This window comes from Notolabrus celidotus, chromosome 19 (assembly GCF_009762535.1).
Source record: "Notolabrus celidotus isolate fNotCel1 chromosome 19, fNotCel1.pri, whole genome shotgun sequence".
In the NCBI taxonomy this organism is placed as follows: domain Eukaryota; kingdom Metazoa; phylum Chordata; class Actinopteri; order Labriformes; family Labridae; genus Notolabrus; species Notolabrus celidotus.
In genome coordinates, this window is record NC_048290.1 from 10,031,190 (window position 1) to 10,043,212 (window position 12,023).

Sequence of the window (12,023 nt, forward strand, 5' to 3'; positions counted from 1 at the left end):
TTATGTCTGAAATGTTTTGCACATTTGCTGAAATAAAAGGATATCTGCTCTGCCCTTGTGTTGTGTCATTATTCCTTTAAAAATGTTTTTTTTTCTCAATAAAGAATGGCAGTTTCAGATAAAACCTTTTGATCCCTCAGAGTAAAATCAAGGCCTCTTTTTCACCAGTAAATATATTTAATATTTCTTTTTTTTTTTTCACTCTCTCTCTTTTGAGTTCTTTAAGGGAATGACAGACATGCTGGGACAAATATGATACAGTCCTTATAGTGGTTCCATTTATCTTCTTTATCTGCCTGAAATGCTTTTCATCCTGCGTTTTTCCTTTTTCACTTTAAGAATTATGCTTACAAAGTTAACATTACATCAAAAGGCAGAAAAGGTCCAAAAATGAAAAAAGAGAAAACAAAATTAGGATTAATATCCCCTCATAGTTCATTTGTTGGGTGTTTCTCTTTGCTGTCCTTGTGTTAATTTGACTATGTTCAGCAGAGTTTAGCAGTCAGGTGATCTGATTGTTTTAGTATCTCTGTGCTGTACATGTCCAAGGCATGATTTACTCGAATCATCTCGCTGTTGTTGAGCTTGAGCCTGTGCTTAAGCATACAAGAGAAGAGGTCCAGCTGGGGTTTTCCAGGTGCAGATGGAGGGGCAAGGCGGTTAATACGATCCCGAATGTCCAGTAACAGGAGCATAACAGACGAGGAGGAGTAGAACTGAGTTCCTTGTGTGTACGACTGGTTGACCTGCTGCACGGCACTACGGAGCAGGTCGGCGTTAAAGCGTAGGCTGTAGCCAAACACTTGGATATCTGATATTTTGATGTAGATCTGACGCTTGTTAGGGTCTGCAAGATCCACTGGACCCTGTCCTGTGTCATTGCGCAGGCCAGTCGGGATCTTAGCACGGCTACGCAGGTAGATGTGCACCGTCTCAAAGAAGGTCTTCCACCGATTGCCGAGCAGCAGAGTCCAGTTGAAGCACTGGGAGTTCTGCAGTCGTACCTTTTCCCAGCGTGGGTAGCCATGTTCCCCAAAGGGCATACTCCAGCCTTCTGAGTGACTACCACTGAACGGGTTGACATAAACAAAGAACATGGGATCAATACTGCTGTTTCGCATCTGGCAGATCTTCATTGAGAGACCAATTATCATGTGGAGGTAGTCCATCCGGTTTTTGTTACTCTTCAGAGTCAGGGACATGCGCTTACGCCATCGAGGGTCAAAGAAAGTCTCCAGTCTGATCTCGTTGCTGATGAAAGTGGTGTGAATGTACAATCGCGAATCCATCTTCTGCAACAGGTATTTGAGTTCCAGGTCCTGAAAGTCCAGATCAGTTTCGAAGCTGATGAACTGCTCGCTGCGCTCTGAGTCCACATTCTGGGGCTCACAGCGACCGCGGTACAATTTGTAACCCTTGTTGCAGGAGCCGCACTGGGAGATGTTGGCCAGGCTGCACATGGCACAGCTGTTGTTACCACCAATGACACATGGGATTGGTCTCTGGCATAGAGTGACACCGGTGTGGCATACGCATGTCCTTTGGCTCTCCAGGAAGGTCCCCCAGAACCCGTTCTCATTGCAGTAGAGGAAGGACTGAACCCTGTTGAGCCATTGCATCACAGACCTAAGAAGAAAGGAGAAGAGAAAACAAAAGACATTTGTAAGATCAAAAGTGCAAGACTGTATCGTTTCAGCATTGTTTTACCAAAAGTTCTTTGCCATATTGTGTTTTTGTCTTGCACTTTTGGTTCCGACATCTCTGTGAGTGACAATCAACCTTCACAGTCGTAAAACTCACACAACTGAGCGGACATCGATGGCTTCAATGGAATGAAAGGTGTTAAAGTAATTTGAAAAAGAGGGGGATTGAATGCTTGGCAGCCATGCATACATGAGAACTTTCTACATGTAGTCAGGGTATTCAGTGAGTAGGATAATTTCTTCCCTTCATGGGGGAGGAGTCGTGCTATCTCCCTTAGGTGGAAGGCATCACTTGCTATTCTTATCTTGTCTCTTCTTTCCCCTCAGGCATCTTTCCTTGTCATCTTGACAGTATACTGGAACTTCTTCTCCAACTATGGGAGGTGAATTCTGAATCCTGATTTCAAGATAGAAGAGCTGGTCAAGGTTGGCTTGACATGTTAATGAACCTAAGCATTAACTATGATGGATGACACTGCATTCTCAGCAAGCCACAAAGCCCCCAAGCCATACCCAAAATGAGCCCAGAACAGATCACCTATAGAGGACAATGGGAGCACATAGTCTGAGTCCTCCAACTTTTGCTTCAGTTTAGGGGTGAGCTCCAAAGCCTGTTTCACTCAAGTGAACCGAATGACTACAGAGCAAAGTGTTGGAGCTTGTACCGAAGATGGAATGTGATGTGACTGGTGACTGGTGACGTATGAAGCTTTGAACGTCACAGATTCAAAAAGTGCATCCTTCAGCTTGACAGTTTAGAAAGTTTTGTACCTAAACTGTGTGACATTTGTGAGACAAGAAGAGTGGAGATTATAGAACACTGGAGTTTATTTCTCAAATAGACTAAAATGACATCAGAGGTGTATCGGTGCGTCAGACTTTTTTTTTAAAAAAAAGGCTGCTATAAGTTTAACAAGCCACCAAATGTCACTGTGTTTGCTGAGATTGAAGCTTGAAAGCATTGATCTTTTTTAAAACAAATTGAAAGTAGCTCCAGAGAGTCATGAGGCTTCATCTACCTATCACTACAGTTAGCTTAAGGTAAGATACACTAGCAGTAACAAGGTCCCATTCCTCTGCCCCTTTGCACGGGAAAAAGAAAAATAGACTTTGGCAGTATGCATTTTGGGAAGTACCAGCAGCTCGAAGCATATACTGTTTATATATATATTCCTACACAAAATAGTCTTTTTAAAAGCATTAGCTCTAAAGAAATACTATTGATTTACAGGGAGTCAAATCAGTGCAATCTTCAAATCACTGTCTTGTTAATTTGTATTACAATTTTCAAACAAAAATGGTATTTCTAATATTTGTATAGTTGTTCATATACCCCTGAGTATAATCCTCTTTCACCTCTTTCATTTTTAAATAAAACATTCTGCTCTACAGACTTAATAAAATGAGTTGCAAGAATGTATTTGGGTATATGATTAATAGTCATATTTGCCAATTTGAATATAACAATATAAATTCATCCTCAAACTATTAAGTCAACCAGTCAAGGTTCTTCAACAGTTTCAAATACCTCACGGGGGGTTTGAGTGATACTGACTATTTATAGTTACAATGGTTACATTTCTTCCAAAAGTACTCCACACTCTTATTAGATGTTGAGTAAGTACATACAGCCATTGCTGCATTGGATAATAACCTTGGGAAGATTTGTAAATGTAGAATATCACATAATCTGCATGCAATCACACTTTGTATTTCTTCACTAAAAAACATGACAAAGATTTTTAAATGTTAATCAATGATCAGTATACAATCTGGTTTTGTGTTTCCTTTAAAAGTGACATTGCTTGTATGGAAATTGCCAAGTTGTTCAAATGCAAACATTACAACAGAACATGAAAGATGGTAACTCTCTCTAAGGAAACAAGGGGTTAAAAGAGTAGAACTGATGCCATTAGGCCAAGAAGAACGGCATCCAGAAGAAGAGATGCCATTCTTCTTGGCCTAATGGCATCTGCACAGATTATAACTCCACATAGAATGATTAACAGTTGGTTTGTTTTAATCTCCTATAGATTAAGCATAATCAGAGACAGCCATTCACTACATTTTCTATGGTTGAATTTTGCCAGCTCTCCCTCTGGCAATATGTATAATTGCATGAGTCACAAGTTACGCTTTCTCTCTGTGGACAAAAGTAGATTGCATCCAGTCTGGCGACGATGTATACTCTTCCTCTTTGATGTAATGACACAGACACTGAGTAGGGTTAGTGTTATTTCATCATTTTGTCTGTTAGATTGTTTTTTTTTGTCAAAGCAGTTTCTTCATATTACAGCTGTGTCAGATAACGTGTCTCTGAATAATGCTTTGGATGTCCTTTGAGTGGTGCTGCTGTTTGTAGATTTATGGCTTTTAATCTTCTTGGCAAACATTTAATCTGATTCAGAGCGCCATGTCTTGGTTGGAGTTAGCTTGAGGATTGATATCTGTTTGCAACATGAGATAGCAGCATGAGAATATTAGCTTCAGTCTGACACAGCAAGTCAGAATTGACAACCCTAAAAGATGAAGTACAGTATCCTCTAAATTACAGCTTGGCTTCAATCTACTGACTGATGCATTATCTGGATTTCTGTGGTACTGTTGTCATGAATTCACGTTGTCTTTCCAAAGCAGAATCCCACTGAATGATGTCAATCAATGGTTCCCCCATTTGTTTGTTCCATGCAGGCTTGGTATCCAACTTCTGGGGAGCAATTTCCTAAGTGTACCAATGTGCTGATGTCTGCTCTTGCCTCTTCCTGAGAGATGAAATGTCTTACTCTTCTGGTGCAGGCACAGAATTTTTGATTTTTCATGTCTTTCTATTCCCTCTCTGTAACTGTAGTTTGATGTGAAATGTCTTAAAGAGAGATGGGTGTATTGTGTTTCTTTTTCTCAGCTTGTGTTTGCCGACTGTTCCAGTTTGAATACAGGAGGAGCGACCAAGTACAGATATGCCAGCATTCTGGCTCTCCCTAGATACTGTGGCCATGACTTGCTATATTTACATTAGCTAGTTCACATACCAAAGCACAGCTACCTTCTGAATGCTGACTCTTAACATTTATGAAAGAGTAAGCATACATTTTAAATGAGTGATTCAAAGTAATCTTAGCACTTGACATTATAGACATTGTGCTCTTTCTCATAGGTGAGCTTCATCTGTGGCCTTGTGTGGAGTAAAAAAGATGAATGCCTACGCTACACATAAATTGTTAAAGACACAAGCAATATTTAAATTGCTCATATCATACGACAACAGTCCCAGACCTTGAACAAACACTCTGGCCCTGATTCACAAAAGGATTGTTCTGCTTTTGCCCCTGCTAAACCTATGCAAATTAACCAGACACCGTCTAATTCATAAAGCATGTGCAAAAAAAAAAGGTTAAAAAAAGGGCTGTCTGTGTCTAAACCTCCGTAACTACAGACTGTGCCATTACACATGACAGAGTGTTTAATTCCTGGAAGTAAGCTGGTTATAAACTGTGAAATTTGTATCACAGCTGTCGTGAATCGCCTCCAAAATAAACTTGTTAGAAGCAGCCCATCCCCACTTTCAGCTCATCATATTTATGTGGACAGGATTGACTGCTATCAGGAGGAGAGTGCACATCGCAGAGTGCACATCGCAGCTCTGCGCAGCAAAAAGGTGGAGATGCTGACAGCTCATCTCCTCAATTAGACGCAAGACAAGAGCGAATCGCACAAAGCTGCAAAATGTTGTGGGTGATATGTGTAACGTTTCGCCTGAAACTGAAAGCTGAAGGAAAAGGGTCGCGGTGTTGGAAACTAAGGAACACTTCACTAAATAATAAAATCAAAAGGAAAAGAAAAAAAAACATTTTTTCTGTAAGATGCTTTAGGAAGTATCATTCCCAGCAGACATACACTAACACTACCAAAGGGTAGATTAACAAAGGAATTTGGCCAAAAACAAAAAGGGAATAATTTATTAGGTGGAAAGAAAACTATTGTTAAAAAGGAAAAACTCATATATCCAAATTCAAACTCTGATTCATCCATTCAGGCATGCATCCAAACCCAAACTCTCATTCACAGGTGCTCCCAATAATGACTGATGAGCGAGGCAACCTGTGGATCAGATTTGGATCTTTACTTCGGACCAAATACACTTTTCTTTAATGTAAAACTCTAGGTCTATAACACATGTGCTTTAATATTATTTTGGCAATATGCTTTGTGAAATCAATAGGGAAGTGTGCGAATTTATTTCCATTACTATAAAGAAATACATTGATAACCACTAAAAAAAATAACCACCTGCCCTAACAAGCTGTATGAGTGGATCACGAGTCATAGTTTTTACTTTTGTCTTATTTGTTTCCAAAAAAAACAATAATTTGGCTTCGACTGGTCTAATTAAACAAAGTAAAAATACCTCATGTTTATAATAGGGCATCAAACAGCCCTTGTATTCAGATGACAAGAATCCCTGCACCCTCCTTTGTTGGAGTAAGGAACACAAAGAGAAAAAGAGAACAACAGAGCTGGATAAAGGAGTCTGCCTCCAATTAAAGACAAAAAAAGAAAGAAAACAACAGATGGGCCACAGACATAAAAATAAGTCTTAACAACAAGGTGATAATACGGAGCCTCAGAGAAGGTTGTAGTTCTGCATTTCCTCTAATTCAGGTTGGAAAGGCTGGGCTGTATTATAATGCAGGAGATCACCCCTTCATGTGGTGGAGCTATAGCCTTCTCACTGACCACTACAAAGGCTAATGGACACAAGCTTTAGCTGGGATTATGACTATGGCCATGGCTGTGATAAGGTTGTTAAGATTATAGCTGTGGCGCATTAATTTGTAATGGGCGTAACACAAATGCAAGGGTTCTATGTTCAAAGAGAGCTGACATGCACGGTCATACCTGTTTTATCTGGTACAACTACAGTGTGTTTAAACCTTGTGTAGCTTAATTATGCTTTCATGGGCTATGTTAGAAGAGGCAGTAAAAAGAAGTTAGAGCACAGTTGTAACAGTCACATATAGAAAACATGATAGGGGCCACAGTGCAGACAATAACCATATACAGAACCATTAGGCTATTACAGCTAGAGGCAGAGCGGGTATATATGTGCTCATAGCCAATAGCTTTAAGCTGTTGGACCTTTTAAAATAGGTAATAAGTAGTTGTATAATGTTAAATGTTAAATAATAATCTTGCCTTTCCTCATTCTTTGAGAACCTGACAGTGACTTATTACTGCACTGGACCAAGACGCTAACTGTACCTGTGGATCAGATGGAAAACCACAAATCACATTATGCTTATACTTCACACCACAACTCTTAACTATTTAATGAGACTGGAAATTAGAAGTCAAAGCAAAACAAAATTTGGACATTGGTAGAAAAAGAATGGCACGTCCAAATCAATACAAGCTAGGACAGTAATTAATTATATAGAGGGTGTACTCATATTTGTAAACATGCTTGACTTGGAGCATGAATAATTGAAACCAATGCATAGCCAGGATGCAAATGATTTGGCTGAGAGTGATGCTACTTCATATCTGTCACTATTAATCATATACACCAAAGACAAACGGCTATGTTCATTCTACTTGAAGCAAGCCACTGCACTCATTACAGGAAATGGAATCGCAAATCCAATATAGTCCCGCTATAAAGTTTCCACACAGTTATTGCTGTTGGGGTTCACGGGAGCAGTTTACGATGCATGTAATGAATGGGCGCGTTGTGGTGAGGTAAACCAAAATAATAAAAAAAAGTAAGGTGATGATATGCATACTTGATTATGGTAAGCTAACAACGGATCTGATGCCTGTCTTTCATTAGCTGATGTAAATATGTTTATTGACTGACCTGATTAATAAGCAAATGAGGAGCGCCAGTGTTATTTAAAGCATAAAACCCTGACATAAGTCTAACTTGATATGTTCAGTTTGCATTATGATAATTGCAATTAGTAATAAGTGACTTCAGCTACCCCTGTTTTGCATACATAATTTAATTAGACTAAAAGCATACAAGGGCTGACATAACACTGATGCTTAAAGGCTGCATGTGAGAATTATGAGATAAATGAATCTGAGGAGGAGCTTGTGTTTTGAGAATGCATCATTCTAATTCTCCCATGTGTCAGTCAACATATAATTACTAGATGCATATTCCCAGCTATGAACGTGTGCATTTACTCACATTCATGATTATGCCTGCATTTTTTGCATGTGCATGAGGAACAGGTTATTAAGCAGCATGTATGTATTTTGTCCATGCTCCCTTTTAAAGATGCACTGCACACTAAGTTTCAAACCTAAACAGTGAGAAAGTAGACAGGTGTCAGAAACTGTGATGTAGATGGAGTAATATGAGAATCCACATTCATAGCTGTAGGTAGTTTTCCCAGCAGATTAGCTTGGACGGTGTTAAAACCACTCGAGGAGTCAATGAGCATGTTTCTTGCAGGGCCTCTCCAAGTGGGACCATGCACAGAGTAGCAGGTGGATGACAGTGTCCTCCTCCCCATTGTGGACTAATGTATGAACTGGAGGGGATGTAAACACTCTCTCACAGGGGATCTGGCCTGCTGTCATTTAGAACCCCAGTGTTCCCGTTCTTGGCCGGTGGGGCCAGGCAAGATGTTTTTCACATCATCATCAGCCCCCTCTGCGGTCTCAGTGACAGGTTGAAGACGTGCTGGAAGGCCTCCCTAAGGTTGTTGGCTCACACTTTGAAAACACTTGGGCTGATGCTTTATGGGTATTCAGCTGTGCATCAATTCCCTCATCCTCTGATCAGGCTGCCCAGAGGAGAAATGAGGATTTAAGCCCCTCTGTTGTTGTATACTGCGCCTCTTTTTTCTTAAACCAGGGATAAAGGAACACATAGGTAAGTCTTAGTAGGGAGTCATTGTGAATCTTTGATTCTGATTGGCTACATGCGTCAATTCATTTCTGATAATTGGACTTTCATGAAGTAGTCCCAGTGGCACAGATGATAGAGAATCCAATTTAATGCAGTAGCGAGTGTTAGTATTAGCCTGAGCTACAAACAGTTATATGACTTATCATGTCTTAGACAGAATTTTTAAGTTGAGTAACAGACAATTGAGCTTCTAGTTAGCTAGCTAGCTAAACATGTTGCTTAGCACACTGACAAGTTATATGTCGTCAGAGTCAAATGTAGGCAATGCTTTTAGCTTTGAGTTTTTTTAGCATATTGTTGCACGGCATATCTCTTGTATGAGCTGAGCAGAGTGGAACAAGCTTTCGTTGCTAGTCTTTTCTTTTTCCTTTCTTTTCTTTTTCTCCTTTCTTTCTCCTTACTTTCTTTCCTTAATTTCTTCTTCCTTTCTTTTCTCCTTTATTTCATTTTCCTTTCTTTCAAACATTTTTTTCTTTCTGTCCTTCCGTTTTACTTTCCTTACTTGTTCCCTTTTATTTCTTAGGATTCCCATTGGCAAGCGTATAACGATTAAGTTGTACATTAGTTGTACGTCTGAAATGCTGTCCACGCTCTCGCTTAGACACTACCTGGGGCTTTACTCCTAGTTATTGGCTAATGCCATAATACTATAATGATCTACTAGCGCAGCTATAAACCAACACAGATGACAGATGGCATCCTTTAGCGCTGCATGGTTTGGCATTATGTTGGCACGGACATGTGGACTTAAACCTGCAAGATGAACGGGAGGCTGGTGGTGCTAGCTCTGCTAATGTTCTCCACTCTGCAAACCTAGATTTCCAATACACACAACTAGCTGCAGACTCTGTGATCCCTTGTTTGGCTGTTCTAAATAAATTGTGGTGGTCTGGTTAGTTGGAATTTAAATTAATGTTGAAATAATTCGGTAAATAGTCGTTTTAGCATTCTTAATAAAGACCTTACAGGAATTGTAGAACACGTGAAAGCAATGGCCTACTTTTCTTTTCTTTTTTTCATCAAATAAAGACATGACCTTCTATATTATCTATTACTGGGAATGTATGTACTCCATGGATGAAACCATCCTCTACTGCACATACAATGTTTTTGGTTTTCACCTTCTCTATGGATCTCTGATAATGGACCCATCATCCCCTCTGTTGATGAGACTTGGGATGAAATGAAACATTTTTTTCCAGAACATCATAATAAACGTAAATAAAAACATAACAGTACAGCGCAGCATAGGACTCGAGTGTTTGCATTAGACCACTTACGCCCCACTCATGCATGTATAGAAAGCACACTCACACACAAACACACAGAGGTGATGAAAACAAATAAGTCCTCCATCTGATGCAAAGCTGTCTCACACGAGCAAGCAAGTAAACACGCTGCTCTTATTTCCAGTGCCATCAGGCACCCTTGATGCGTACTCCATGGAAGAGGAAGCGCACGCTGCGGCTCTTTGATAACACTTCAGAACAAACCTTTTGCCAACTCTCGCACACAAATGTGGGTGTGCTCCTTTTTCTGTCAGCGGCGGTTGACAGCTGCTCATTTTCAGACCACTTAAATGAATATTTTACACTTTCTTTTCCATTTATAAGGTGACATCCCCTACACAGAACAGATTTAGGGGTGTTTCAAGTGGCAATTGGGAACTTTGCATTTTTTGCATAGTGTTTTCTGACATTTCTTGCAGCAGATAGGGACAATTCTGGTATTCCGTGCGGCGCTGACACCATAGCACATCGGCAGCGTGGCTCTTAAGCTTTAGCTGTTGTAGGTGGTGACAGATGTGTGCAATGACCTATCAAGAACACTCCCACAGCTACATTTTCTTTTCAGATTGCAATGTGAAATACAAGAGTGAGCAAGAGTGCTTTGGGCATGTGCAAGGCTCGGCACTAAGTCGACTTGATGGACAGAAACAACAGAACTATAGGTAAAAATATATTATAGATGACATCTTTACTGAGCATGGTTCAGGAGACAACAATCAAACTAAAATCCTCCCAAAGGAGAAATTTCCTTGAAAGACGTCACTCATCAGTGGATAACAGTTTCACATCTACTTTTCCAGCATAATGAGAAAAGAAATAACACAAATTATTCACAGCAAAAGCCTCCCCTTTGTTCTTTTTTCTGAGGATATCCACATTCTATTTTCCACCCACCTCTCCCTAGGCATCTGGTGGTTGGGGTTGTGGTGACAACGGATGCTGAGGCCGAAGAGCTTGCGGGCGGTACGCTGGATCTTGAGCCGCTGGATCTCCAGAGAGCTCTGAAGGAGTCGGTAGCGAGCCTGAAGGTCCCAGTCGCTGCCCCAAAGGAGATGCACACTGCTGATGGGCAGGAAATGAGTGGACGGCAGCCTCTTCAGGAAGGACTTGAACTCATCTGGTTGACAAGAGGGGGGATGGAGTGAGGAGAGAGCAGATGTCCAAACAGGGACACGAGGAGTGGAGAGGAAATGTGGGGGTGTGACAGAAAGATTTAAAAAAAAAAAGAGGAAAAAACATTTAGTTAGAGAAAAGATTCAAAGATGAAGCTTTCTTCACTTGAGGATGAAGTAAATTTATGTAGATATATTTTTATATTCTACTTGAAGTCAAAATTATCAGAGGAGCATCTTCAAAAGCAGATCACTTTGGATTTATTCCCACACTATTTTAAGAAGGTAACTTTAGGAATGGCTAAAAGCTGCATTTGCATTTCTTAACTTTATTACACCTGTGACAAAATATGATTCATATCATCTGTGAAGCTATGCAGTGTTTTCCAAACAATGCAAAGAGTGTCAACATTATTGGTTTGTGAGTTTGTTTTATGAGAATGCACAATTTTAAGCTTGAACAGTCAATTTAATCTAGATAAACATCCTGGGTGGAAGTACAAACAAGCGACAGACTGTAAGAAACACTCCGTGTGATAAAACCATAGACTGTATAAATAATGGACGTAGTATCCGTGACGTCACCCATCTGTTTCTGAAGCCCTGTTTTGAAGCCATTCGTCAGCGGGAACCATATTGGATATGCTGAAGTCCACCCAACTTCTGTCGAGCTAGTGTGAAGTAAAGGAGGTGGGTTTTGAGCTTCCTCGCCAACAGGTACAGAGTTCCCCACCTGTCAATCAAGTCAGCTGTAGCTCTCATAAGGGAAAACTCATAATCTTAATATCTTTGAAATTGCCGGGTTATGAAAAAATTCACCCCCCGTACAGTGTGTGCTGATCAAGAAATGAGCTATCCAGACTACACTTGTTTTTTGGTACCAGGCTGTAAAGATCGGCTTTTTTAAATTGGTGTGTATCTGGTTTCCGGTACTTCTGGAGCCAGCCAATGGACACCCGAGAAACTGCAGTTTTTAACACTTCTGCATTAGCTCCAATTCTTG

At 40.3% G+C, this 12,023-nt stretch overlaps 1 protein-coding gene across 2 annotated transcripts in view; it reads right to left on the reverse strand.

The window, feature by feature from the left end:
* Positions 1 to 256: 256 nt before the first annotated feature.
* Positions 257 to 12,023, reverse strand: part of brinp1 (bone morphogenetic protein/retinoic acid inducible neural-specific 1) — a 184,775-nt gene continuing 173,008 nt past the window's right edge. Inside the window, exons 8-9 of one of the 2 annotated variants that reach the window (XM_034709655.1) lie at positions 10,803 to 11,025; positions 257 to 1,626 (exon numbers count right to left, since the gene is read on the reverse strand). In XM_034709655.1, the coding sequence (XP_034565546.1) occupies positions 486 to 1,626; positions 10,803 to 11,025 (1,364 nt within the window). In that variant the 3' untranslated portion in view covers positions 257 to 485. Of the gene's footprint in view, positions 1,627 to 10,802; positions 11,026 to 12,023 lie in introns of those variants that run through there. The other variant, XR_004634922.1, reaches the window with a different exon arrangement.